The sequence below is a fragment of the Myiozetetes cayanensis genome, unplaced genomic scaffold (genome assembly GCF_022539395.1).
Source record: "Myiozetetes cayanensis isolate MyiCay16 unplaced genomic scaffold, myiCay2020 scf264, whole genome shotgun sequence".
In the NCBI taxonomy this organism is placed as follows: Eukaryota; Metazoa; Chordata; class Aves; order Passeriformes; family Tyrannidae; genus Myiozetetes; species Myiozetetes cayanensis.
In genome coordinates this window covers 21,671-47,819 of record NW_026087482.1, presented here as the reverse complement: position 1 = coordinate 47,819, position 26,149 = coordinate 21,671, and the positions used below count along the sequence as shown (strand labels likewise).

The window sequence follows — 26,149 nt, the reverse complement described above, 5'->3', positions numbered from 1 at the left end:
ACACTGGGAAACGGCCCTACAAGTGCTTGGAATGTGGGAAGAGGTTACAGACCAGCTCAGATCTCCTGAAGCACCAGCGGACGCACACGGGGGAGAGGCCCTTTCGCTGCACAAACTGCGGGAAGGGCTTCAACTGGAACTCCAACCTTGTCACCCACCGGTGACATCCGGGGAGAGGCCCTACAAGTGCTTGGAATGTGGGAAGAGGTTTCAGACCAAGTCACATCTGCTCCTGCACCAGCGAACACACACAGGGGAGAGGCCCTTCCACTGTACTGACTCCGGGAAGAGCTTCAACCAGAGCTCCAACCTTGTCAGGCACCAGCACATCCATACCAGGGAGAGGCCCTACAAGAGTGGGAAGAGCTTCCCCCACAGCTCTGCCTTGAGCAAACACAAATGGACCCACCAGTAAGGGAAGTCCTACGACTGCCTCAGCAGCTTCAGCCGCTGCTCCCACCCCGAATGATCCCCCTGATTATGAGGTAACCCCTGGAGTCCAGTAACTGTCAGTCAATTCCTGTCTTCCAGAAAGGGCCAGTCCCCTTTCAGAAGGGCAGGTTCTTCCAACAGAACCCTTCTTGGGGGGGTGTGTGGAGATTCCTGCCTTGGTTGGGGACCTCCCAGCGTCACTCCTTGAGGTTGAGAGTAGAGATCTCCCCATGAGCGTTTTTCTGAGGGAGTTCCATCCACCTCTAATAATTATAGCTTTTGTGCCATCTTTACTAGAATTGCTTCAACGATTGCTTCAGTGCAGAGCACTGTCCTATACGTCTAATCAAATACTGCACTCAATGGTGACCCTTGTATAAACTAGGGGAAGAGGCAAAGTGGTCAAAGCAGGGACCATGAGACTATAATATCGTACTGCAGTTAATGTTGTTTTTGCGAAGGGAAGGAAAATGGGATGAAGAAATTTACGCTGATATGTTCTTTGCTTTGAGAGAACATGCAGAGTGACAAAAAGAGTGTGGCATTAATTTGGCTCTACGAGATGCATTTGTTTTAACTTCAGAATGACATAATCAAAGAGAGGGAATGGGAAAACTTAAACGATGTTGTTCGGCGTGTTCTATAGGACAGAGGTGTTTGAAATATATGCACAGTGAACCAGAAAGTAGAGTTGATAATTATGGAAGTCCCTTTGGAGAAAGGGCAAATAACCCCATAGAAGATGGGGCTTCTGTTTCCCCCTCAGGGCTGGCAAAGGATGAGGACAGTAAATTATCCCCATCCTCAGGACAGCGAGAGAGGGACAGAGAAAGGGGAAGAAGAAAAACTTCCCTTTCCCTGTCCTTCTCTCCCCTGAGCAGGTGAACGTGCAGCAGGATGACAGCACGATCTGCCTCCCCACGTGCGGATGCCAGACGGATTATACAAGCCCCTTCAAGGGAAGCTGCTGGTCCTCAGGGACCTATAAGGCTTAAAGTTAATTTCTCTATGGGAGATCTAGACTGTGAAGATACTGATTTGATGCTGGATGCTTTGACTGAAACTGAAAAGGAGTTAGTATTGAAGACAGCCAGGGCACATGCCCAAACTATGTTAAGGCCTGATGATGATCTGAATGTTTTCTTTCCATGAGACAATCCACCCTTGGACTACAATAATCCTGACCATTACCAACTTCTCTGGAAATACCAGGGGTGGGTGGCTCACAGAGTGGAAAATGCAATTCCCAAAGCTGTAAACTGGGGGTCTCTGTATGTGGTAAAACAAAACATAGGAGAAACCCCCACTGAATTTCTAGATCGATTATGGGAAGCAATGCAAACTTACACCACCCTGGGCTCCCTAGGGGATCAGGGTAAACAGCAGCTAATCTCACTGCTTCTGGGTGAGTTCTCAGATGACATCTGACACAAACTGCAGAAGTTAAAAGCTGAAGATCAGAGAGACATTGAAAAACTAACTGAGGAGGCATGGTGGGTGTACAGAAACAGGGAAGGGGTAGAAAGACAGAAATTAGGTAAAACTATCACAAAGGCAACTATTGCCGCCCTGGATAGGAGAGACCCTTGCTCTGGAAGATCTGGATGACATCTTGGAAACAGTAACTATCAAAAATTGAGACCAAACCAGTGTGCTATTTGTAAACAAAATGGACACTGGAAAAGAGAATGCCCCCCAAAAAAAACAAAACCCTACTTTGGTGGCAGAATTAGATCAGGACTAAAGGGAACTGGGGGGTTTACAGTCCTGAGACCCCCTGGTTATAATGGAAGTGGGGAAAGACAAACATAAAATAGAGTTTTTGGTGGACACCGGTGCAACATTTTCTGTGTTAAATCAAGAACTAAATGTTATAGATGATAATGTATCTTTGAATGTTATAGGAGCAACTGGTCAACATGAGAAGGTGTTGTTTATGAAACCTCTAAGTTTCAAATTAGGTAAGATCTTAGGTATGCACAAGTTCCTTTATATGCCTCATGCACCTAAATCGCTGTTAGGACAGGATTTATTAGAAAACCTGAATACAGAAATTAAGTTTAAAAATGGGGAGATGCAAACTAAAGTAAGAGAAAATGAACTAATTGAAGTCTTAAGTCTTGCTTTAATTCAGCCACAGATATCGGGAGAAGTGCCATCATCAATCCTTGATCAAGTTTACCCTGACGTTTGGGTTGATGGGACCCCAGGAGGGGATAAAACTGCACAACAGAACACACTTTTGACTAAACTAAAAAGTGAATATGTCTGCTTTTCTGTTCTAGACTTAAAGATGCCTTTTTCTGCCTGCCTTTGGACTCTACAAGTCAAAAATTGTTTGACTTGTAGGACTAGAGAGGAAAGAAGCCATCTGTAAAATACCTTTGCCCCAGACTCCAAAAGAACGTCGCACATTTTTAGGAATGACTGGCTGGTGCAGACTTTGGATCTACAAATATGGACTGATAGTCAAACCCCTATACCAGATTCTACAAGATGGGATTACACAATTACTGTGGCCTGGGGAAACCAGGCAAATTGTCTGTCACTTAAAAAAAGAACCGATGCAAGCACCTGCACTGGGCCTCCCAGATGGGACCAAACCCTTCTGGCTTTTCTCACACAAAAGACAAGGGAGGGCACTGGGAGTCCTAGCTCAGCAGGTAGGACCATATCAATGAGCGGTGGGCATAATTCTCTAAGCAATTAGATGAAGTTAGCAAAGGATGGCCAGGATGCTTGAGGGCAGTAGCAGCAGTAGTGCTGAATATACAAGGAAGTTCACGGTGGGACAGAAAATGACTGTTCTAGTGTCACATGTGGTTTCAGCAGTGCTAGAACAGAAAGGGGGTCACTGGCTCTTGCCCTCTGGGCTTCTCAAACACCAAGCCATCCTAGTAGAACAAGATGATGTTGAAATCATCACCACCAACATGGTCAACCCAGCCACATTTTTGTCCAGTTCAGCAACTACAGGGGAACCAGTGCATCATGGTTGCATTGAAACTATTGAGGCAACATATTCCAGTCGACTCGACTTACAAGATACACTGCTGCCTGAGGCAGAAACATGGTTTACCCACGGAACCAGCTGAGTGAAGAACGGAACCCACAAGGCAGGGCACGCAGTAACAACTGTAGATCACATCACTGAAGCACAGGCACTCTCTGCTGGCACTTCTGCACAAAAGGCAGAGATAATTGCACTCAGCAGAGCATTGCAATTAGGAAAAGGAAAGGACAGCAATATATGGACAGACTCAAAGTATGCTTTTGGTGTAATGCGTGCCCACAGAGCAGTATGGAAAGAAAGCAGTATGTGAGCAGTATGCTCACATCGCAAGGGAAACAGATAAAGCATGCTGAAGAAATTTTAAAGCTACTCAGAGCTGTCCAATTACCAAGAAAGCTTGCCATTATGCATTGCAGAGGACATCAAAAAGGCAATATGGACCAGGAAAAATGCAGTCAATGGGCAGATCGAGAGGCGAAAAAGGCAGCAGAAAACAGGTAGGACTCACATCCTTAATCCCTGATGGTAAAATCATAGAGATGAACTCTAATGTATAATTTTCAAAGGAAGATTTAAAATTAATAAAAGATCAGCAAGCTCAACTCAAAGGTATCACGTACCCGTTAAAAACAGGACAAGTAGTGATACCTGAAAGACTATGATGGAACGTTGTACAGGCACAACATGATAAAACCCATTGGGGGGCAGATGCGCTGCATAAACACCTAAAAAAACCCAAATTATAGGACAAAATTTATACACTACAATAATCCAGGTTATTAAATAATGTAAAAAACTCAGCACTGCAACCTCCAATTTGGGAAAGCTGGAGGTACCACTAAGGTCATTATTAATGACTATAGCTGAAACACAATCTCTTACTACAGACTTGATGATCTTGTTAACCAAACACACATCTGAAGATTTTCAGGTTGCGACTAATTTTTTAGAAGTTTACAAAAAAATGTCTCAATAGCAATACAGTGCATCCAAACCCAACAACAGATACAATCCGTAACTGCGGCAATCATAAGCGAAGGAACATCAGGAATTTTAGCTCAGGAAATAAGAGAGATCATATCTAGAAATGACACCACAACCAAGTTTGAGAAAGAACATCAGGCATGGTGGCAATTAGTAAACTTCACATATAACTCAAAGCAGGAGCAGATAGAGGCATATGTTCTTACCATCCGTGAGGCAAAAGAACTGACTATATTTCTGGTCCTAGCATTACAGGCAATACACCGGGACGTAGTAGTTACACCCATGGGACAGAATGTCGGGGCAAGCTATGACAGGGATATAGGGAGATGGCAAACTATCAGCACAGAAGTGTGTAGACCCAGAGAACAACTCGGATACATATGTGAAAGTGCTGTAACAGAGAAGGAGGATTTATGTTTAGATATAGAAGATAGTGTGTGTACCTTTGAAGTGTTCCCAAATACACAGGCACAGTCCCAACTATGTAGGCAAAGGTTGTGCGTGCATCAGGACACATTGCACAAATATAACTATTGATGATTGTGAAGAATCAACCAATGGTACTAACTTCTGTGTTTGCAATTTTACTAAAATAATAGGATGTGACTTTAGTTACACTGCTCCTGTGACCACCATGCAATTGATTTTGGATAAATATATGTTATATCATGAAGTGCCTAAACTACAAATAGGCATGGACATTAATATCCTCCAGGAAATGCTCTGTCATCCTGATCTTGAATAAATGATGGAAAAGGTAAATGCTACTTCATGTTGCATGCTGTAGCAAATGAAACAGACACCACAGAGACTAAAAACCTCATTACAGAAGTGGCAAAGACTGGAGAACACCATTGGTGAAACATATTTCTTGGAATAACCAGTGTACATTCACCCACTGCAGCCCAGCTGTTTAACTTCCTGGTCCATTCTGTCTTGGTCTTGAAGCTTTCCTTCTGACAATCATCAATCTCTGGATGTGGTGGAGGATTAAGACCATAGTGCAACAAGTACATGTGCTCTGGACTGTACAAAGGGTGATGCAAAAGAATTTGCAATAGTTAAAAGAAAAGGGGGGATTGAAATAAAGACAAAACAAAGTAAAGTAAAAATTTAGCCATGTTAGTTGAAATCTAGCATGAAATGTTACTTTGCAAATTGTAGCTGCCTGCAAGTAGGGTTTCTGCCCAATTGTGGGCAGTTAAGGGGAACCAAAGGTTGCCTGAATGGATAAGAGACTGACAGGGAAAGCCACTTTTAGCACGTAGCAAAAGTAATTCATAACATTGCAAGGGAGAAAGAGACGGGTGGGGGAACATAGCTGCTTGAAATGATAAAGCTTTATGTAACTACACTACAGTAATAAAAATAGGGATAGGTAACCCAATACATAAGGTAGACTTGGTACGAATTCTCAAAGAATGTATGTGACAAATAATTTTTGAAACTTACTCCTTTCAAATGTATAAAAACTATTGTGGGTTTTTTTTAACTTGCGCATTTGGAGGGGAAGCCCCTTGTGTTTCCTCCCCCACCATATTATAAGTGTGTTTTAACTATTATTTAAGGATTTGTTTGAATCACCCGATTCCTGCAGGAAGGCCCCTGCAGCTGAAACAGAGCAGGGTCCTGAAGGAGTTAACTCAGAATGCAAGCTCTGGGTAAAGAACTAAAGGAACCAGAGTTCAAGGCTAGTGAAAGACAACACCTGGCCAAAGAATGCTAACACACTAACACAAAGAACATAAAGTAAGAACACAGGGAAACAAAAAACACCAAAAATGCTAACACATATACCTAAATAGACATGAGGAAGGGGTTCCTTAGGAGATAAGGGGCAAAACAGGGGCATGAAATCTTGCAAAATTCACCATCAGGAAGACAGCCAACTAAGAAAGTTGAGAAGTTCAAAGCGAGGAAGACTTCTGAAATGAGACCCCCTGCAGATGAAGACACCGGAACGACCCCCGAAACAGCATCCCAAAAAGGACAACTCCGCCCAGACTCTGCCTGCTATGAATATTATAATGAAATGTTGCAATAATATGAATATGCATGTAAAAATTATGTAATCTCTTACAAAAACTGTATAAATACCTGACTTTACAGTGATAACTTCAGGCTAGTTTTGTCCAGCATGAGCTGGCTAGCCTCCAACATTGCTTAAAATAAATACCTTTTGCTGCTTAAAGACTCAAACTGTCTCTGAGCAGTTTTCAATGCGCCTTTTTGGGCATCACAGCCATGTCCTCAGCCCCTGCTGGGCTTCATTAGCCTCAGAAATGGCTCCTAAGTAGGGGCTGAGGGGTTCACCTTGGCCTTTGTCTCCCTGGCACTGGGGCTCGGCTTCTACCTGCGCCAGAAGGTTAGAGGTGTCCCAGGGGGTTGTGTGTACCACCCAGAGTATCAGTGCCCCCCTGGGGACCCCCCACCCCAGTATTACCACCTTTTCTCTCCCCATAGAGCTCCTGAGCTGGTGGTGGCTGCAGCCCCTCCCCAGCTCCTCGGGCCCAGCCTGGACCCTCCTCCCTGTCCCCACGAGGATTTGGGGGGGGTCGTTTGTCCCCCCATCCCTGCTTTTGACACCACTTGGCTGCTCCCGGTGATCCCAGGAAAGCTTCCCAATTCTCCCCAGTCCCAGTTATTGGGGGCCAGTAGTGGGGGTGTGCTTGGGAGTCCTTGGGGGACGAGTCAAGTTCAGGGGAGGCAGATCTGGCCCCAGGATCAGGAATAGAGACCCCACTGTGTTCCCTACATTTAAGCCCCCTCTGGAAGTGTTTTAGGAGGGTACTTGCCCCTCAACAGGCACCCAGCACATCCCAAGAAGTTCTGGGACCCTGAAAAACCTCCCCACAGCCCCTCATGGACCCCCAAACACACTCAAAGCCCACCCAGGAGCCCGCCCAACCTCTTTTCTGGGGGGACTTGTCAGGGCACTGGTGGTTGGAGGCGGGCTGGAAGCTCTTGGGGGAATGAGGAGTGGGAAGGGGGTGGTCAGTGGGAAAAGAGGGATCAGAAGAGATAAAGGGGTGGTGGGACCACAAACAGAGTAGGAGGGGAGTGGCACCCCCTAAAAGTGGAGGGAGGCAGGGCAATGACGTTTGGGGGATCATGGGTGGGAGAGGTCAGAAGAATGAGGAAAGAGCAGGGTGGGACCCCCAAACTGAGCATGAGGGGTTTGGGGGATGTGGAAAGGAGAGGAGGGAAAAATGGGGGTTGGGACTCCCAGAGTGATCCTGTGGGGGCTGGGGATTGAGGGGACCATGGAAAAGTGGGAGGAACAGGGAGAAGGGTAGAAAAGGAGGGGTGATCTGGCAGGTCTGACAGTCCCATGGGGGTCTTCAGGCACAGGGGGGCTGGGAAAGGGGAGTGGTCCCCTAAGCTCCTAATCTACTGTAGGGTGCTGGGGGCTGCTGGATCCAATCTCAGCATTGGATTATGCAAACAGTTTCAGTTTAGAGGAATTACAGAGGTAGGGCTGAACCACTTTTGTCCCCCAGGTTTAATGACGGCAAATTGAACTTCATCCCACTAGAACCAGACCACCTCTCCCGCTTGTCCAGGTCCCCTGCAGAGCCCTCCTGCCTTCCACTAGATCAACACTCCCTCTCAACTTGGTGTCATCTGCAAATTTGCTCATGAAATGCCTGGTTCTGCAGCAGTTGGAGATGCTCAAGGGGCAGTAGGACCAAGTCAGGGGTCTGGGGGACTTTGGTGTCCAGGAAGATCCTGAAGGAGCTGGGGAGGGGCTTTGGGGATTGAGTTACGAACCAGAACAGAGCAGGACCTCCTCACTGCTCCCCAGATCTCTCCTGGAGCTGGGCCACATTGCCATGGGACACCTGAGCCCTTCCCAGTGCCTTCCCATAGAGCCCAGAGCCCCCAGTACAGCCCACTGTGTTCCTGTAGCAGGGTGCTGGGTGATCCCTCTTTGGGGGGGTTTGAGAGGCTTTGGGTGCATTTGGAGGAGTTAAAAGGGGTATTGGGGGCATTTGGGGGTCAAAGGGATCTGTGGGGAAGGGGATTAAAGTAAAAATGGGGGTTAGGGGACATTTGAGGCTGGTTCTTGGGGCCTGTCAGGGGAAAGGAGGAGCAGCACCATGAGCAAGTGAGTCCTGAGTCCCCCCCTGGTGTCCCCAGGACCCTCTTGGTGTCCCCAGTTTCCCTCTTGACACTCCAAAACCCCTCTGGTGTCTTCAATGTCCCTAGGGCCTCCCCATGGCCCCAATTTCCCCCTTGACATCCCCAATTCCACTGTCCCCAAACCCCTTCCCCCCATCCCCAAACCCCATTCCTGATGTCCCCAACCCTCCATCTCCCCCCAGCAGCCCTCCCTGGACGCTCTGACCCCCAAACCCCCCCCCCCCCACCTCCCAATGCTCACTGAAAGGCCAAGGACATCTGGGCCTTTGGGGACAGTTGGGGGACTTTAGGGGGCACTGGGTGGTTACTGGGGGATACTGGGACACACTGAGGGGTTACTGAGGGACGCTGAGAGGGCAGTGGGAGGGACTGGGGGCAGGAACTGGAGGATTACCAGGACACAGGGGGGACACTGAGAGGTTACTGGGCCATATTGGGGGTTACTGGGTGCTCACTGGAGGGTCATTGGGCCATACTGAGGGGCAGTGGGAGGTCACTGAGCTATACTGGGGGCATCCCTTTACCCAAATGTGGTACATCTTCCCCCCAAGACTTCGGGGGACACCTCCAGAATCCCTCCACTGGGGGCTGCGGGACCCTCTGAACATCACTGATGGGGAGTTTTGGGGGTGTCTGGGGTTCGGGAGGGGGGCATTAGAATGCCCTTTCCCTGGCGTGGGTCTGCCGGGCCGGCAGGCAGAGCTGTAGGACGGCGGAAAATTGCGGGTCTCGCGGGAGTCGGAGTTGGCCGTGGCTAGGCAGGACTAATACGGAGACCCTCCAAAATCCCCTCAAAAATCCACCCCTGCACCCATCGATACCTCCTCAAGGACACCCCAAATCCCCTAAGAGAACTCAACCTTCCCCCCGCCCCCGAGCAGGACCTCATAAAGCCTCTCAGTGACTCGCAAAACCCACCTGGGACCCCCCCAGCCCTTACAGGGACTCTCCAGTCCCTCTCAGGGGCCCTCAAAAGCGCTTAAACTCCCTAGAGCCCCCCCAAACTGCCTCAAAGATCCCCGCAAAGCCCCCCAGGAGCCCCAAACCCCTTCAGAGACAACCCTCCTCTCCCCCGCCCACCTGGGACCCCTCAATCTCCTCAGAGACCAAAACTCCCTCAGGGACCCCCAAATCCCTTCAGGGACCTTCAACCTCCCCCCTCAGGACACCAAACCCCCTCAGCGACCCCCCAAAGGCCCCTCACGGACCTCAAAACCTCCTCGGAAACCCCCGAACCCCTCCGCTAAGCCCTCCCGAGCCTTGCAGCCTTTCCCCCCACAGCCCCGCCGTCGCCGCAGCCTCACTAGCTCTCACAGCTCAGCGCAGCCGTCGCCGCAGCCTCACTAGCTCTCACAGCTCAGCGCAGCCGTCGCCGCAGCCTCACTAGCTCTCACAGCTCAGCGCAGCCGTCGCCGCAGCCTCACTAGCTCTCACAGCTCAGCGCAGCCGTCGCCACCACCTCCCTCGGCTCCGCATGGCCAAGATGGCGCCGCGCGCGCGCGCGCGCCGCCTCTAAAGACTTCCCCGCCGCAGCCAATCAGCGCGCGGCCACGACCTCCCCCCCCCGCCCGCCGCAGCCAATCAGCGCGCGGCGCCGACCCCGGCCCGCCCGGCACCTCCACGCACGGGAACCGCGGGAGCTGCAGAAGCAAAAACTCGTATGGGAGTTGTTACTGCACTGCGAGATTTGGTTAAATCTTTGCAGATGCAGGTGGAGGAATGAGAGGCTACTGTCAATGTCCTCCAGGAAGAGATAAGGAATGAAAGGGCTACGCCCATGTGCTCCGAGAGGAGTTGTATGCAAGATTAATGAGAGAAGGGACAAAGGAGCTAGAGCTGGAGTCATCTAAAGAAATATCCCCCCTCTCTGACTTCAGGGCTTTGCGTGACCAAGTGGAAAAGCTGTCGGTGTCATTCCATCCCCTAATTAAAACAGAATACACAGATGAGGGCTCAGATAACTACACACATCAAATAACTCCAAAAGTAGTTCCATATACTGTGCCTGAATTACCTAAGTTAAAAAAGGAATATAGCAGAACCCCTCCAGAATCTATGTTTGGAGAGTCTCTCTTACTAGGGCTGACCAAATGTTGTTATCAGAAAAAGAGGCTGAAGGGTTCTGGGGAGCTGGAGTTTTCCTGACCACAGGAGATTCTCGTGTGCTCTGGTCCCTTCCCCAAAGAGCAGCCTATTGGGCAGGCAGACTCAACCCCCTGCAAAGGGGAGATCCCCTGCCTAGAGTGGGAAATGTTAATCAGATTGTGGAAAATGTGAAATAGGCCACTTGTTTACAAATGATGCATGATAGGGAATTAACAGCAAGACCTGACTACCCTGTGATGCTGCCTGCAGACCCTGAAAGAATGATTGCCCTTCTCAGAGGTCTCCCCGAGGCTGTGAAATCCACTGGCATTCAGCCAAAAGGACAAATAGAAAGCCTCACCAAAGGGGAAAGAAGTGCAGCCACCTCAGAAGCAGCTTTAACCCCTGGTCCTTACTGCGAAGAAAATGAGATTTAGACCTGGGGGAAGGTGGCACAGTGTAAGGGGGATACTTTTGATTTAGATGATCAATGGAGCATAGAGGGATGAGAAAGTGATTCTATTAGCATGTGAAACCAGCCATTGTACAATGTAACTTTACTGCACAAGTTGACTGTAAGGTCCATTGTGCCTTTAGCAAAGTTAACTAGATGTCCCTTATTATCATAGCTGAGTTCCTCTTTGGCTTGGTCACATTCTGCAAGATAGATACAAATACCCTTGAAACACAATGGGAGAGGTTGTACATAGGGGTGAGGAAGGTGATGGAGAGAGGAAGATGATGTGGGCAGGGGTCATTCGCCCCTTGCCCTGCAGTAGAGTATGTGCAGACTGTTGCCATGAGGTGATGAACAGGCGCTGTTTGGCTGCCACTCAAGCACCACCTTATACTGCATCCTGGCCCTACGTAGTGTAATGCAGAGCTGATCAGTGGGGTGTCAGGACTGCTGGGTCGAGCGATGTTCATTCTTCCATCCACACTGTGTTGCTCCGTGGGGATGCCTGCTAAGGACGGGTACCGACCAGCCCCCACAGATCCTGGTAGCCCTGGCCTGTCTGTGCAGGTAAGCACAGGTTATTGATAGAAAGCAACCGGGAAAGCAAACATTTCATTATCCTTTTTCTTGTATCCCTTTAATTCCCTTTTTACTAGCTAATATTGTATCCCTTTAATTCCCCTTTTACTAGCTAATACTTTAATAGAGGCTGTTCATAGTATTGTATGAACACCAATAGATAAGGTAGGCTTTTTGTATTCTTGTTTAGCTTTTGATTCTCTTTGCTAATAGATTTTTTACACTCACTGTAATAAAAGGTATTTTTTAGTGTTTGAATGACTGTTGTACTTGTCTTTATTCCGGACATGTATCCTAACACACTGGGACATCCATCCATAGCCAAATGGTCACTGGAGGCTGACGGGAGACTCCCCAAGTCTGAACACAAATAGGGGCCCCTCACTGCAGCAGTCCCAAATACAGTTGAGTTCATAGCTACCATCCGAGAACAAGCCCATCAAATTATGGCCACTATTGACATCACAGACATGGTTTTTATGGTTCCCCTGCAGGAAAAGGATCAAGAGCACTTTGCTTTCACGGGGAGGGCCAGCAATGCACTTTTACCCGTCTCCCACAAGGATTTAAACACTCACCCACTCTAGCACATCATGCACTGGCACAGGAACTGTCACTCATTCCTCCTGCACCAGCACTAACAGTGTACCAATATATTGATGACAGTTGGGTAGCAGGAAAGGAAATTGCACCTGTGCAAACAACCCAAACAGACATTATCAGGCGTCTTGAGTCCCTGGACTTACATGTCCCTCCTGAAAAGGTACAACCTCCTTCACAAGAAGTAAAATTCCTGGGAATTTGGTGGAGGGGAGGAATGCTTTGTATTCCCCCAGACATGCTCACCTGCCTACACCAACTTAAACCAGCAGAGAAGGAAAAGGATTTGCAGCATGCTTTAGGCCTGCTGATCTTCTGGAGAAAACACATCCCCCATTTTTCAATAATTGCATCACCCTTATATAATTTGTTGTGGAAAAAAGCAAGGTGGGATTGGACTCCCTTCACGAAGAAGCCCCACAACTCTTGATTTTTGAGGCCAACACACACCACTCACTAGGTCCCATACACCCCACCGATCCAGCACAAATTGAGGGGAGATTTGCAAGCTCCAGACTGTCCATACACTGAGGGCAGAGAGGCCCTGATGATCCCACCAGGCCTGTAGGGTTTTATTCACGCCGTGTCAAAGATGCCCCTGGGAAAAGGGCTTATTTGTGGAGAGCACTGCTTTTGTGGAGCAGAAAAAATTGTCCCTCAGCAGTCTCTGATTTTAAGGGGACCCTTTAAGGTCATCGAGCTTGTTTTGACAGGAACCCCACCCCCTGACAGGGTGGCCCAGCCAGCTCCTGTTGGGAAATGGAATGCTCAAATTGGACATTATTGCACCATCCTTCAGGGAACAGAAGGAGCTCACAAAAATCCTCCCCGACAAGGTGAGGTGACTGTAAATAGCACTGCTGATTCTCCCCTTCTGTGGTTCAAGTGGCACCCCCACACTCAGAGCAATTGCAGAATGGGGGGTTTACTGATGTCTCAGCTGTGCTGAAGGGGAAGTTTGGAAATATCGTGCTGTGGCTTTACAGGGACATCCAGGAGACAAAATAGTACCGGAAGGAGAAGGCAGTGCACAGGCAGGGGAATCAGGAGCAGTTTGGAGGGTATTTAACCATGAAGCTGAAACCTCTGACTCTGTATATGTTTGCACAGATTCTTTTGCTGTGTTGAAAGGGTGTACTGAGTGGCTCCCCTTCTGGGACAAAAATGACTGGGAAGTGAATTGAATCCCTGTTTGGCAAAAGGAGAAATGGCAAGAAATTCTTGCTCTAGCAAAGAAAGGGAATTTTTTAGTCGGATGGGCAACCTCCCATCAGGAAAATGAAACTCCAGCTGGCCACTGGAACAACCAAGTAGATGAACTGGCCGGATTAGCCCCTCCAAGTGTAACAACTCCTGCAGAGAGCTGGGACAGACTGTTAGAATGGTTGCACTTCAAGCCACAGCACACAGGGGCACAAGACCTATGCAGAGCAGCAGGAAGCAGGGATGGATGGGCAGTGACTCGAGAGATGTACCCCACCTGCACATCCTCATGTGAGCAGTGCAGAACCTGACTGGAGTGTCACCCTTTAGAACAAACCCCGTTACACAGAAGAGACAGAAAAGGGCTGTGGGACACGTGGTAGACAGACTAGATTGGACCTTTTAGAAAATCTGAGGGAAAACAGTATGTGTTAGTAGGAGTGGAAGTTGGGTCAGGATTAGTGCAAGCAGAAGCTTTCCCTCGGGCAACCAGTACAAACACTCCAGAAGCTCTTCAAATGGGGTTCAGTTTTTTCCCAAAACCTGGATCTATCCAATCAGACAACAGGTCACACCTCACAGCTGCCATCGTCCAGGAGTGGGCCAAGGAAGAAGGAATCCAGTGGATTTTTCACACCCCCTATTATCCACAAGCAAATGGCATAGTGGAAAGAAAAAATGGCCTGCTTAAATGATTTCTAAAACCTCAGAAATCCAATTGGACTGAACGACTGTGGGATACTGTAAAAATGGGGAATGACCAATGGGGAGTAAATGGCTCTCCCAGACCCACAGCTTTTAATCCACAGCCTCCCTCTTTGATACCCGCAACATCAAAACATAGTTTTCTATTTTTCTATTTTTTCCTGCTTTCCAGCAATTTCTTTTTTACTACATACTGGGCATTGACTTTAAACCTCGAATAGGAACATGGTTTGATTTCAAGCTCTTCTTCAATGGGTGCCCTGGAATTGTAGCCTGGACTCTCCTTAACCTTTCCTGCACTGCCAAAGACCAGGAGCTGCATGGCCAAGTGACAAACTCCACGATCCTTGTCAATGTGCTTCAGGTAAATGCAGAGGAGGAAATTAAGAAAGCAGTTTGGAAATTAACTCCTAATAAAGTAGACAAAAACCTCCTTCCATGGAAATTAAACTAGACGGGAAATGAAATTGGTCAGAAGAAGCTCATTCAGTGATGAAGTAGTGAGACTTCTTTGGACACTTGTGTTGGTTTCCTTGGACACTTGTGTTCCTTCAGAGAGCCACTGGAAACACTACTGTTCACTCAGAGTGTCACCAGTGCCTTGGTTAGGTCAGCACCAGATTTCACTGGAAACTGAAGAAATGCTTTTCTGAGCCTCTGTTCTGGACACAGGCACAGCCTGATCTTGAATGCCAATGAAACAAAGACAAATTCCATGGTTTTAGCTGCAGCAGGGTTGGGTGAGTTTTTTTCTGAGGGCAGAACTGCACCTGACTGTGTGTGTGTGTGAGACAGGCAGAAGTCCAAATGCCTGCACACCTCAGAATAGTCCATGTGGTGCTGTGCTTTGTACTGAGGAGACCCCAAGGTAATCAATACAGGGAAGAGTTTGGATTTTTGGCTTTTTCCTTCTCTCCTGCTTTGTTTGCATCCTGACAACTTCTCTCTCTTGTTTCACAGAGAAGTGCAGTTTTGGAGAGAGAAAGAGAGAAGGGAAATGGAGGATGCAGAGTTTTGTGCAAGTTTTCCACAGCCGTAGTGGTGGAGTGGGTTTTTCCATCCTTTCTTCTTGTCTGTTGTGGGTCACTGTAGTCAAGTAACTGGTCTGGCATGCTGAGCACATCTTGCAAGTCAGTGACTGTTGTTTCTGTGCTCCCCAGGGTTTGTCTTTGGTTTCCCAGCCTGTCCAGCTGGGCACAGCCAATGCCGTGGGGGTGTTGATGTTGGGCTGGATTGGCTACCACATCTTCCGAGTGACCAAGCACCAGAGAAGGACCTTTTCTGTCGTACAGATGGGAACTGCAGGATCTGGGGGAAGAAACCCGAGGACATCGAGTGCTCCTCCATGTGTGTGGATGGCACCAAGTATTACAGCAAGTTGATGACCTGGGGATTTTGGGGGTGGGCTCGTCATTGCAACTCTGCAGGAGACCTGCTGGGCTCACTGGCCTATTGCCTGGCCTGTGGGTTTGCACACATCTTGCCTTACTTCTGCATTGTTTCTGTGACCATTCTGCTCCCTCACCTCTGTGTTAGGGAGGAGCACTGTTGTTCCAGCAAATATGGGAAGGACTGGAAGCACTACACTGCTGCAGTGCCCTACCGGCTCATCCCTGCGGTGTTTTAAGGCTGACACAGAATCCAGGGAAAGCAAAAAAAAACGTTTTCTTTTTTTTGGAGGTGAATAGAGTTTATTGACCAAGGTAAACTAACACCAAGACTTTGAGAAGGACACTCTGTAGTGTTCTAAAAGAGAAAAGGTGGCTGGACAATTATCCTTGTTGTAGTGAAGGAACATGCAGACAATGCTGTGCTTAAAGTAAATGAGTTGAGGCACTGAAATGCCCCACTCTTTTAGAATAGTCTTTGACCTGGAATTCCCCCCATACTCCCTCAGCTCCCAAATGACCTTGGGGTTGACAAGTTGCATGTATTGAGAGTCCTGAAATCCCCCAGAGCTGGGAGGTGGCCTTTCCTTTCCCAGTAGCAGAGTTCTGGAAGCAGTTTCCAGAGACTTGGGAGAGGGGGCAAATAGTTCTGTGATGTCTTTATGAAAGAAGTTGTCTGCTGCAATTGCTTGTGACAGTCAGAACCTATAGCCACTAAGAAACCCAAAGGAGAATTTATTTATTGTTTGTTGCTTTTCAAGAGATTATCTGGGGAAATACCAAACTGGAGAAGTTGAAGTTAAATGATTGTTCTAACCTAAAGGAAGTGTTTGTGAAAGTTGGTATCATTTAGCCTGGCTCCAAAGTGACATTCTCAGCCCCTGAGAATATGGTACGTGACCAATTGACTATTCTTCTGATGCCGAAACCAAACCTGCTAAGTCTGTGTTTTGGTGTTGTTGCAGCACTCCTGGAAAGGATGGTTTAGGCAGGAGAAGAAGGGGCTCTCCAAACTTGGAAAACAAATGTATCTTGTAGCCTGGCTCTGTGTCAGAGCTGGATCTACTCCCATGTATAGAGATGCCTTTAGTGAAAATACAGAGCCCAACACCTTTCCAGCTCTCCCAGGGGCAGTGCTTCCAAGGTGCTTGATTTGACGGAACTCAATCCAGAGAAAGGGAAACCTGAGGGGGGGACTTCTAGGGCTGTTGGACCCCCTCAGTCTCTGAATTGTTTTAGGCTGCCTTTGGCTTTGCTGGAATAATTGCATGTTTTATTTTCCCAGCTGCCCTTAAGGCCCCATACTTGCATCCTTTTCTTATGGAGGCCTGGAAATGGCACTGACAGTTTGCTGTTCATGCCAAGGTTGTTTAAATCTTTGCAAGGTAGCCTGGACTCTACATCATGGGAGCCTTGCACGGCACAGTGTGGTCCCTTCTGTTCCCTGCTCCATCCTGGGTGATTAGTGGAAGAAACTGCCCCTTCAAGACCAATGAAAATATCTTCAGTTTAAAAATCAATGTCTATTTTGGGAAGGATTTTTGGGTGTGTGCATTGGATGAACTTTTGTCCTGATATCTCCTAGTTCTTGATCCCATACTGTCACTATCACTGATCAAGTTTCAAGTTCAGCTCTCAAATCCCTGTGCCATGCTGGGAGTTTCAAATATAGGAGTGCCAGTGTTTTCAAATGGTACTGTCTATCAAAGAGATAAATGATGGGAAAATAGAGCAAAAGCTGCTGGCAATTCCTTGGAGCAGTGACAAATTAGTCTGGTTGGATTCCTGTAGGAAGAAAAGGCACATATGGGAACACTGTTAATACAAATGTCCCTATTGTGAAAAGGGCTTCAAGGCTTTGAGTACTGAAATACCAAAAGAATAAACTCATTTTTTCTTCCAGGACTCAATTTAGCTATTTTTCCTGTTAATAATCTCTCTTGCAAAGTTGATGTTTCAACGATTAGAAGTCAGGAATATTCACAGCCCGGTAACGTGCATGAACTCAAGAAAAGTAGTTCCTATACAAGCTTGAGTCTGTCCTTCTTTGACCTGCAGACAAACTTTGTATGCCAGAAAGCAGGACAGAAGTAGAATTGAAGAGTTTAATAAAACTTGCTAGGAGCAGTACATGGATATTTTGCAATTCCTGGTTCAAACTCTGACTTCCAAGCTGTATCAAAGCTGTCATGAAAACTGTAGTTGGCTCGATGTTCTGTTGCACTGCTTTGACTTCTGTTTTAAGATGAGACTGGTAAATATTTTTCTAGATTTTTGTTTCTCTTTTGCTTCTGTTCAGTAGAGCTTTCTTCTTCTCATGAGCCTACAAGACAGGATTATGGACTGTCCCCCTGGGATCATTCCTGAAGTGCCTGTATTCCAGTGCACCTGGAATGGGAAACCAAGAGGAAGATTTAGACAAAGCTGTGCAGAGAGAATGACAGACTAGCAAGGGGATGCTGCCAGTGCCCAGTCCATGGCTCCACGGACGCCATGGCAGTGCCATATGGGAAGGTGCTGGACAAGATCCTCCAGTGGGAAAGGCAGCTGTTCCCATCTCCAGGGCGCTCTATTTCTCCATCTGTGGAGGACCAAGAAAGGGAATATCTCCTGCACACCTGCATTACCTCTGGACAGAGCCTTCATCCTGCCAGAGCGTTGGTGAGACCTGCTGGCCTGCAGATGGATGAAGTCTCTGTCGATAGGAGTTCCTGGTCCCTTGGAGCTGCAGCTCTCAGCAGAGCCCGCTCCTGGCTGAACATGCACATGGGCAGGAAAAGGCTGCAAGGAAGAGTGGGAGCCCAGGCCATTGCAGTGAGGCATTGCCAGAGCAGGTGGCCCAGCAGCTCCTGTCCCCGAGACACCGGTGCCCAAGCCATGGCTCCCAGGAAGCTGCGGCAGTGCCACATCAGGATCCTGTGCAGCAACGTGCAGGGGGTTGTCTCCTTCAGCAAAAGCAGGTGTTCCCAAGGCCAGGGCTCTCTCCCCATGCAGTATGGCAGGAGCAGGAGAAGGAATATCTCAGCACCGCAGTTCCTTGTGGCAAGAGACTCCACCCCTGGCAGAGTGTCATGGGTTTTAATAGCCGGAAGGGGCTATAGAGTGGTTTCAGTCAGAAGCTACTGGAAGCTTTCACGGGCCTATGAAAAGCCAAAGATAACCAGCTCCAGGTGAATTTCCTGCTCCTGGCCAAGGCTGAGCCAATGAAAATGCGCTTCTGTGAGCACATATTGAAGAACAGAGGAAGAGAAGGCTGTGTGGCACAGAAGAAATTCCACTCTGAGAGAGAGCAAGCAGTCACCAAGGTCATTGCAGCAGGAGGGGGGGCAAAGAGAAGGGAGGGGGCCTTCCCCCTCCCTCTTCCCCAGAAACAGGGCAAAGCTGAAGCCCCTGCAGCCCATGAAAGACTTTCAGGGTGTAGAAACCTTCCTGCAGTCTGTGGAGAAGTCCATACTGGAGCAGGTAGATACATGGAAGAAGTCATAACCATGTGGGAGGCCTGCGATGGAGCCAAGCCCTGCTGGAGACCTGTGGCCCGTGGAGAGGGACGCCCACGCCTGCAAGCAAGTTTTCCCAGGTAGAACTTGGAGCCCTGGGAGGATTCCCACATGGATACAGCTCAACCCATGAAGGACTGCACCCCCTTGGGGAGTCATCCACGGGGCAACAATTGAAACAAATTGTTGTCGGAGGGCTGGATGGACTCCCTCTGGAGAGATCTGTCAAGGACTGTCTCCCGTGGGAAGGGACCCCCTGGAAACAGGGAAAGGACTCAGAGCCATTACCCCCTGTGCTAAAGACTATGGTAATATGAGTCCCCTTGGAACCATAGAAGATCTCTGGACTGCAAAAAGCTGATTATAAAAGCTACACAACTCCAGTTTTTCTGGAGTGCTGTGTCTCCACAGGACTTGCTTTTCCAGATCCAGGATGGTGGTGTGGGCAGTGCTGTGAGGCACAGGGTGTGTCTCCTGCACTCCAGGGCTTGTGTCCACCATTTTCAGCACAGAGAGCTTGCCTTGATGGGTTTGAGGAGTGTGCTGGGATCAATCTGCCAGGCCTCCCCACATCTCTAGTTCAGCCATCATCCCCCACACCACAGGGGCTTTACCCTTTTGGCCTGTTTGATGGCAGCACGTTTCACAGTTCTGGATAAGCTGGCAGGTGGTGTCCATGGGTAAATCCAGCCCTGGATCACAAGCCCAGCTGTGTGTTGCACACCTGCCCTGAGGACCTGAGGTGTCATGGGCCCACCGAGCCAGGAAGAATTCCCCCTTGTGCTGCCAGTCCAGCTCTACCTGAGACACTCTGATCTTGCTGGATGTCACTCCGTAGCCCAACTCTTGGGTACCTGTGCATCTCCAGGATGGACTTTCACAACCAACCTCTCTACCCGTGTTGCAGGAGGGCCTACCCTGAGAAGGCCTAAAATCCCATCAGACAATGCCAACAGTGCAAGGTCTCCTGCAAGCTCTCTGGGAGATCTGGGAGCTGCCAGTGGCACCATGGGAATGTTTTGGGGGTTGAATGATGCTCAAAGCAGCCTGGTTCACCAAACTCCAAACACTCATCCTGCTTTTTGAAGTTGCATGTGACAGACAAGCTGGTAACTGGCCTGGACATTTGTGAGGAGCAGTCAATCACTTCATACTAGAGCAGTCCAGTCCCCTTTCCTACAGGCAGCTTCTTCTAACAGAGCCCTTCTTGGGCTGTATGTGTGGAGATTCCTGCCTTAGCTGGGGACGCCCTCCAAGGACACTCCTCAAGGCTGAGCAAAAGAAATCTCCCCAAGACCATTGGTCTGGGTGAGTGACACCAGAACTCTACGTAACAATTATTTCTTTTTGCTAGCTTTAATAGAATTGTTTCAAGAATTGCTTCAATATAATGCACTATCCTATCTTCTACTGTACTACTAGTAGTTTTAGCCTTCGTACTGTGTAGTAAATAATTCTGATTAAGATCTTTTGTCTGGTCATTTGTAAGAATAAATGATTCATTTTATATAAATATTCTCCTTTTACCAATCATTAAAACCTGTGGGACAAAAGTGGTTCAATCACACTTCTGGAATTCCTTAAATTTAATTTGTTGACAAAATCTGAGGCAAATATTGGATCCCTTATTTCTTGAGGCTTTGAAATGTGACAGTGGCTCCTTGATTCCATGAACTTGCACTGTTTCAAGCGCTCTTTGGCTCCATAAGGCCCTGCAGTGTGACAGTGGCCCACTGATTCCATCATTTTCTCCAGTGTCACAATGGTCCCTTGCTCCCATGAGGTTCCACAGTGTCACATGTTCCCTTTGGTTCCAGGAGGCCCCAGTGGATTCCAATGGCCCCTGGATTCCAGGAGATTCCACATGGGGTTCCCTTGTCTCCCTGGCTTTTGGCAGTGTCCAGGGTCCCTTTGTTCCCATAAAGTTCCTTTGTTTCCATCAGGCCCTGCCACGTCCCAGACTCCCTTTGGTTCCAGGAGGTGCTGCAGGGTCACAATGTGCCCTTTCTTCCATGAGATTCTGCCATGTCCCAGGGTTCCTTTGGTTCCCTGGGGTTCCACAGTGCCAAAACTCCCTTGTTCTCATCCTTCCAACATTTGTGGGCCCATTGTATCCCTGCCTGGGATGAAGCACGATTGTGCAGGAATGGATCCATGGTCATCCTGCCCACTGCGCCAATGGAATGCTGCAAACATGGCACTGCAGGCCCCACCCTGGAGGCAGGAACAGTCTGGGAACTCCAGGCCTGCTCAACTTCAGAAGAGCCAAGAGGTCACCAAGAGCACAAGGCATTGAATGCAGCCCCTGCAGCTCTCTGGCATTGCTGGGGACAAAGGCAGGAACTCAGAGGAGCTCTGCAGAGCCCTGACAGTGCCACTGCAATCACAGGCTGCATTGCCCGGCTCAACACTCCGCACAGCCAAGGCCACAACACTTCCTGAAAGGTGTCCCTTCCAGGGAGGGCCAGGGGGACAAACCCCTCCCTCTGTCCCTGCGGATTTGGTGTCCAATTCTCATCCCCCACTCAGGGACAAAGTCAGGCTACATTGTGTGTTGAGCTTTGCATTTTCTTCACTGTTTTGTGCTGCCAACGCACACACCCCCCAGTCTGGGCAGAGTCTGTCCCCCCAGAGAACACAAGACCTGACTATTTGTGGCTCCCGCTGTAGGGGCTGGAACTTGGGCCACAATCTGTGCCAGGAGCAGAGAGGTCCTTCCCCACAGAAACTTCTTGGCAATGGAGTTATTAAGAAAACAGGACAGGCTGTGGGGATCACTTGCAGGGCACAGCCAGGGACGTGTCTTGACCAGGCTCCTGTTTAACATCACCAGCTTTTTCATCCTCTCTTCTCTCTGTTTTCTCATACTTGTTCCTCCAGAAACCACTGTGATCCTACCCTTGCTTTGGTTCTTTCCCAGACATCCCATTACAAGTCTTGCCCAGTCCCCAAAAACCCTTTCTGGCTGCCCATAATGAGTCTCAGCCCCCGAGGCCGAATCCCCCATCCTCAGCTGCAAGGTCACCCTGAGAGGTTCTGCCATTGACCCACCTGCTTCAAGTGTCATATAGATACCTTGGAACTGCCTTTGAATTCATTTTTTACCTTTGGGGCTTAGAAGGGTTTCTCCAAAAACACAGCAATTCATGTCCTCAACATGGAAATTCTTTGGAGAAGGAGTTTGGGACTTTACACTCAAAAGAATCATGGAGTAGTTTGATTTGGAAGGGAGCTAAAAAGTCCTCTGGTCCAAGTCCCTGGACATGGACAGTGACATCTTTTACTAATTCAGGTCACTCACAGTCCCTGACCTTGGACAAATGCAGGGATGGGACATCCACTTCTCTGGAAACCTGTTCCAGTTCTTGCTGCCCTTAGTGTGAAATCTTTCTTCCTATTATCCAATAGAAAACTGTTGGGGAGCCCAGCTGGTTCTGGGCTCTCAGTAAACTGAGATACTGAAGATGGAACTTCTTACACCTGGCAGAGGGTTAACCACGGACAGTGGGGACTGTGACACCGTAGGTTTCCTGTTAGAATGTTAGCCTATTGTGTTAGGACATGTGGCTGTATGTCCAATCATGAGTTGTTATGAAGTGGTAAACCAATGCTGTGTGTACATGTGTCACCCCAGAACTGTATAAAGGTAGCTGCACTGTTGCAATAAAAAAGCTGCTGGTATCCTGAAACCCATGTCGCCTTCCCGCCTCGACCGCGGCATATGGTGAACCCACGATGTGATTGCGAAGGAAGATAGAAGAGAACTCGACAAGAAGCGAACGAAGAATCGCTCGGGCGGGACCTCGAGAAGCTGCTACCCGGAGGGATCAGGCGGCCTCTGACCCCCCCGTTCCGTTTTCACCGCTTCTCAGCCCGAGAGATCGCACGCTGCTGATCTACCTACCACTACTACTGAGAACTTTTTCGCTGCTGCTGAGGCATCGCCTTTGCTGTATATAAGTTATCGGCGTGCGCACGCATCCCCACGGGCAGCACATCCAACCTCTGTCCCTCTTCGCTCGGAGCGTTCGTTATCTCGCTCCCCTCCCAGCCTTCCCGCAGGGCTGCCCCGCTCCCCCCGCTGGAGCATTCGCTATCTCGCTCCGCGTTCCAGCTGCAGCCCTACGGACACTGCGTGGCTGCGTACTCAAACTGCGTAGCCCTCGCTCCTGACATCCCAGCTCCGTGCAGAGCCCCAGCCCGCACCGTGCCCGGTTCGCGTCCCCCCGCTATCACCGGACGCCCCTGACTGTGCGTGGAGCAGCTGAGACCGCACCCCAAACGTGCCCTGACTCAGCAGTGCTGTTTGTTCCGAGTGACCCTGCCTTCGTTACTCTCGCAGCTGTGGGGCAGGCAAACTGCTGTGTGCCGCCCTCCCCCGCTTGGCTCGGACTCTTGCGAAATCTTGGTATCCCGGCAACCGGCGTTTATCAGCATTCAGCTGCCTAAAGCAGCATTTCAGCTACGGTTTAGCTTCGCTTTATTATTACTCTGCTTGTAACTTACATTAGTACCTCCTGAAGCAATCTAAAAGGTTTTCACGTCCTGAACAAGGACGGAGAGAGACAGCTCCGAGAGAGCTGTTGGAGGCGGGAACTCCAGTGTAGTTTTAAAAGCGACAAAAAAGTCGCAGGGGGCCGGCCCAGATCTTTTGGAGACACCTGTCTAGAACAGGTGAACCACCGGAGTATAATAAGTTCCATGTTATCTAAAGAGGATGACTCTGTCATCCAGAGTGGCAGTTATTGCTAAAGAGAAACATGGAATCAAGCTAGATGCCCTGCTCCTGCAACAATGCTAATTTGGAGTAGAGATCACGAGTACCAGGACTTCTAAAGTTGCTTTCAGGGGAGTCATGGAATTATTAACTTCCTGAAACCTGCTTTTTGAAGCACTGAAAGACTTTAAGAAGTCAAAAACTACCAATTATTAAAAAAAAAAAAAAAAAAAAAAAAAAAAAAAAAAAAAAAAAAAAAAAAAAAAAAAAAAAAAAAAAAGGGGGGGGGGAGGATACTTGTCTGTTCAGCTAGCTTTTGAGGAGCAATATTCTTATCCTCCAACAGTCTGCTTTCTACCTGCCTGTTGTACACACACAAGCTACATGGACAACTCATTTATGGACATTCAGCACTGAGAAGAAGGAATACCATTCTTATGGACTGATGAAAGAAGGACTTGTTGATTCTTTGCCTATGTGTGTAATTGTATTGTATTATTGATATTGCCATGTCACTTGTGCAAGGGCCCTGTACTAGCTGATGCTGGTATTTTCTATAATATAAAAGAGGGGGAATTGTTGGGGAGCCCAGCTGGTTCTGGGCTCTCAGTAAACTGAGATACTGAAGATGGAACTTCTTGCACCTGGCAGAGGGTTAACCACGGACAGTGGGGACTGTGACACCGTAGGTTTCCTGTTAGAATGTTAGCCTATTGTGTTAGGACATGTGGCTGTATGTCCAATCATGAGTTGTTATGAAGTGGTAAACCAATGCTGTGTGTACATGTGTCACCCCAGAACTGTATAAAGGTAGCTGCACTGTTGCAATAAAAAAGCTGCTGGTATCCTGAAACCCATGTCGTATTCCCGCCTCAACTGCGGCAGAAAACTCTTCTCTTTCAGTTCAAAGCCACTGTCCCATATTCTTGCACTAAAGGCCTTGGTAAAAAGTATCCCCGTGATTTCCTTAGACTATCAGCAAGACATTCTCATCTTCAAAAGCATCAGTGAGTGCCCAGAGATGTCCCCAGATGGGCCTTCAAGGTCTCAAGCACACAACCATTATAGAGGCACTAAGGAGCTGTGGCCTCCATAGTGTGGAGACGGAGCACAGTACAGGACAGCCCTCAGAGGGCTAAGGGAGGATTTAGAGATGATGGATCCTTTTGTAAGAGCAGAAAAAAGCAGGAGAAAGAAAGAATTAAGGCCAAGTGCAGCCAGGGACATCCAGAGTGGACATGAGGAAAAAGGAATTGCACTCCATGGAAAACGCTGGGCTGCAACACATCACCCAGGAGGAGTCTGGATGAGCCCAAGGCTTTGTGTGTGCAGGAAGAGCCAGGGAGGATGGAGAGATGTCAGTGCAGGAAGGGGCCAGCGAGATGGGGAAGCCGGGGAGATGATGACAGCCTGCAGGGAAAGGGGCAGGGCATGGATACCCTAGGACAGCCTGGGCTGCACAGGAGAGAGGCACGTGCAGAAGCTGAAAGGCCCTGACACAGCCACCTTCTGCAGGCCTTTGGCCATGGCTGCTGGCTGTGCCACTGATGCCAGGAGGAGACAAGTGGCCCTTGCAGCTCTGGGGCCTCACGGCCTCCTTGTGCCTGCTCAGCAGCCTGGAAGGTGCCACCCCATCATCCAGCCCTTGGCACTGCACATCCCACATCCCAGTGCCTCAGGAAGAGCCCTGAGCAATGAGGCAGGGACAGGATCTGCCTTCCCAGGGGCTGGGGCTCAGGCCTTGGCCCTTTGGATTAGGGAAACAAGTCAAGGTTTATTCAGCTTCAGAGCCACCTTTCCCTTGCTTGTCCATCCTTGTCATCACTGTCTGCAGTTTTCTGTTCCAGCTGGAACTTGGGGACTCATTCTCAGTTGTGTCCCTCAGTGGGACTCACGAGCACTGCAAGAAACTTTCATGTTTCCATCTCACTTGGACTTGTTGAAAAGTTGTTTGCACTTACTCTCAGGAACTGAGTCTCACTAAACAACCCCAAAGGCCCCGAGGGTGATGACTTAAACAAAAATTAAAAGAATAGTTATACATGGTCACACGTGACATTTACAAAAGTTAAACAATTCAAACTTTGAAAAATATCAATATAAAATACTTATAATTAAAGAATACAGTTATCTTTTAAGAATATACACTTTTTTATGTCACTCTTACTTCAAGCTTTGCCAGTGTGTGGCGATATCAAAGTGGAATTCTTCCACATACAGAACAAGATGTTGAAAAAGGATAAAATGTACTATACTGATTTATCTTAACTTACAATTAAAAGGATGTAAATATTTCTGTAACTTAAAAGTATTAGAGAAACTTAAAGATACAACATTTACAAA

At 48.5% G+C, this 26,149-nt stretch overlaps 1 protein-coding gene across 1 annotated transcript; it reads left to right on the top strand.

The window, feature by feature from the left end:
* Positions 1-11,618: 11,618 nt before the first annotated feature.
* Positions 11,619-15,843, top strand: LOC126643300 (7-dehydrocholesterol reductase-like). Its single transcript, XM_050321537.1, is given in 4 exon segments — positions 11,619-11,684; positions 14,377-14,657; positions 15,337-15,472; positions 15,475-15,843. Coding segments are annotated over 4 exon segments (840 nt in total). The 3' UTR covers positions 15,832-15,843.
* The last annotated feature ends 10,306 nt before the right edge of the window (positions 15,844-26,149 follow it).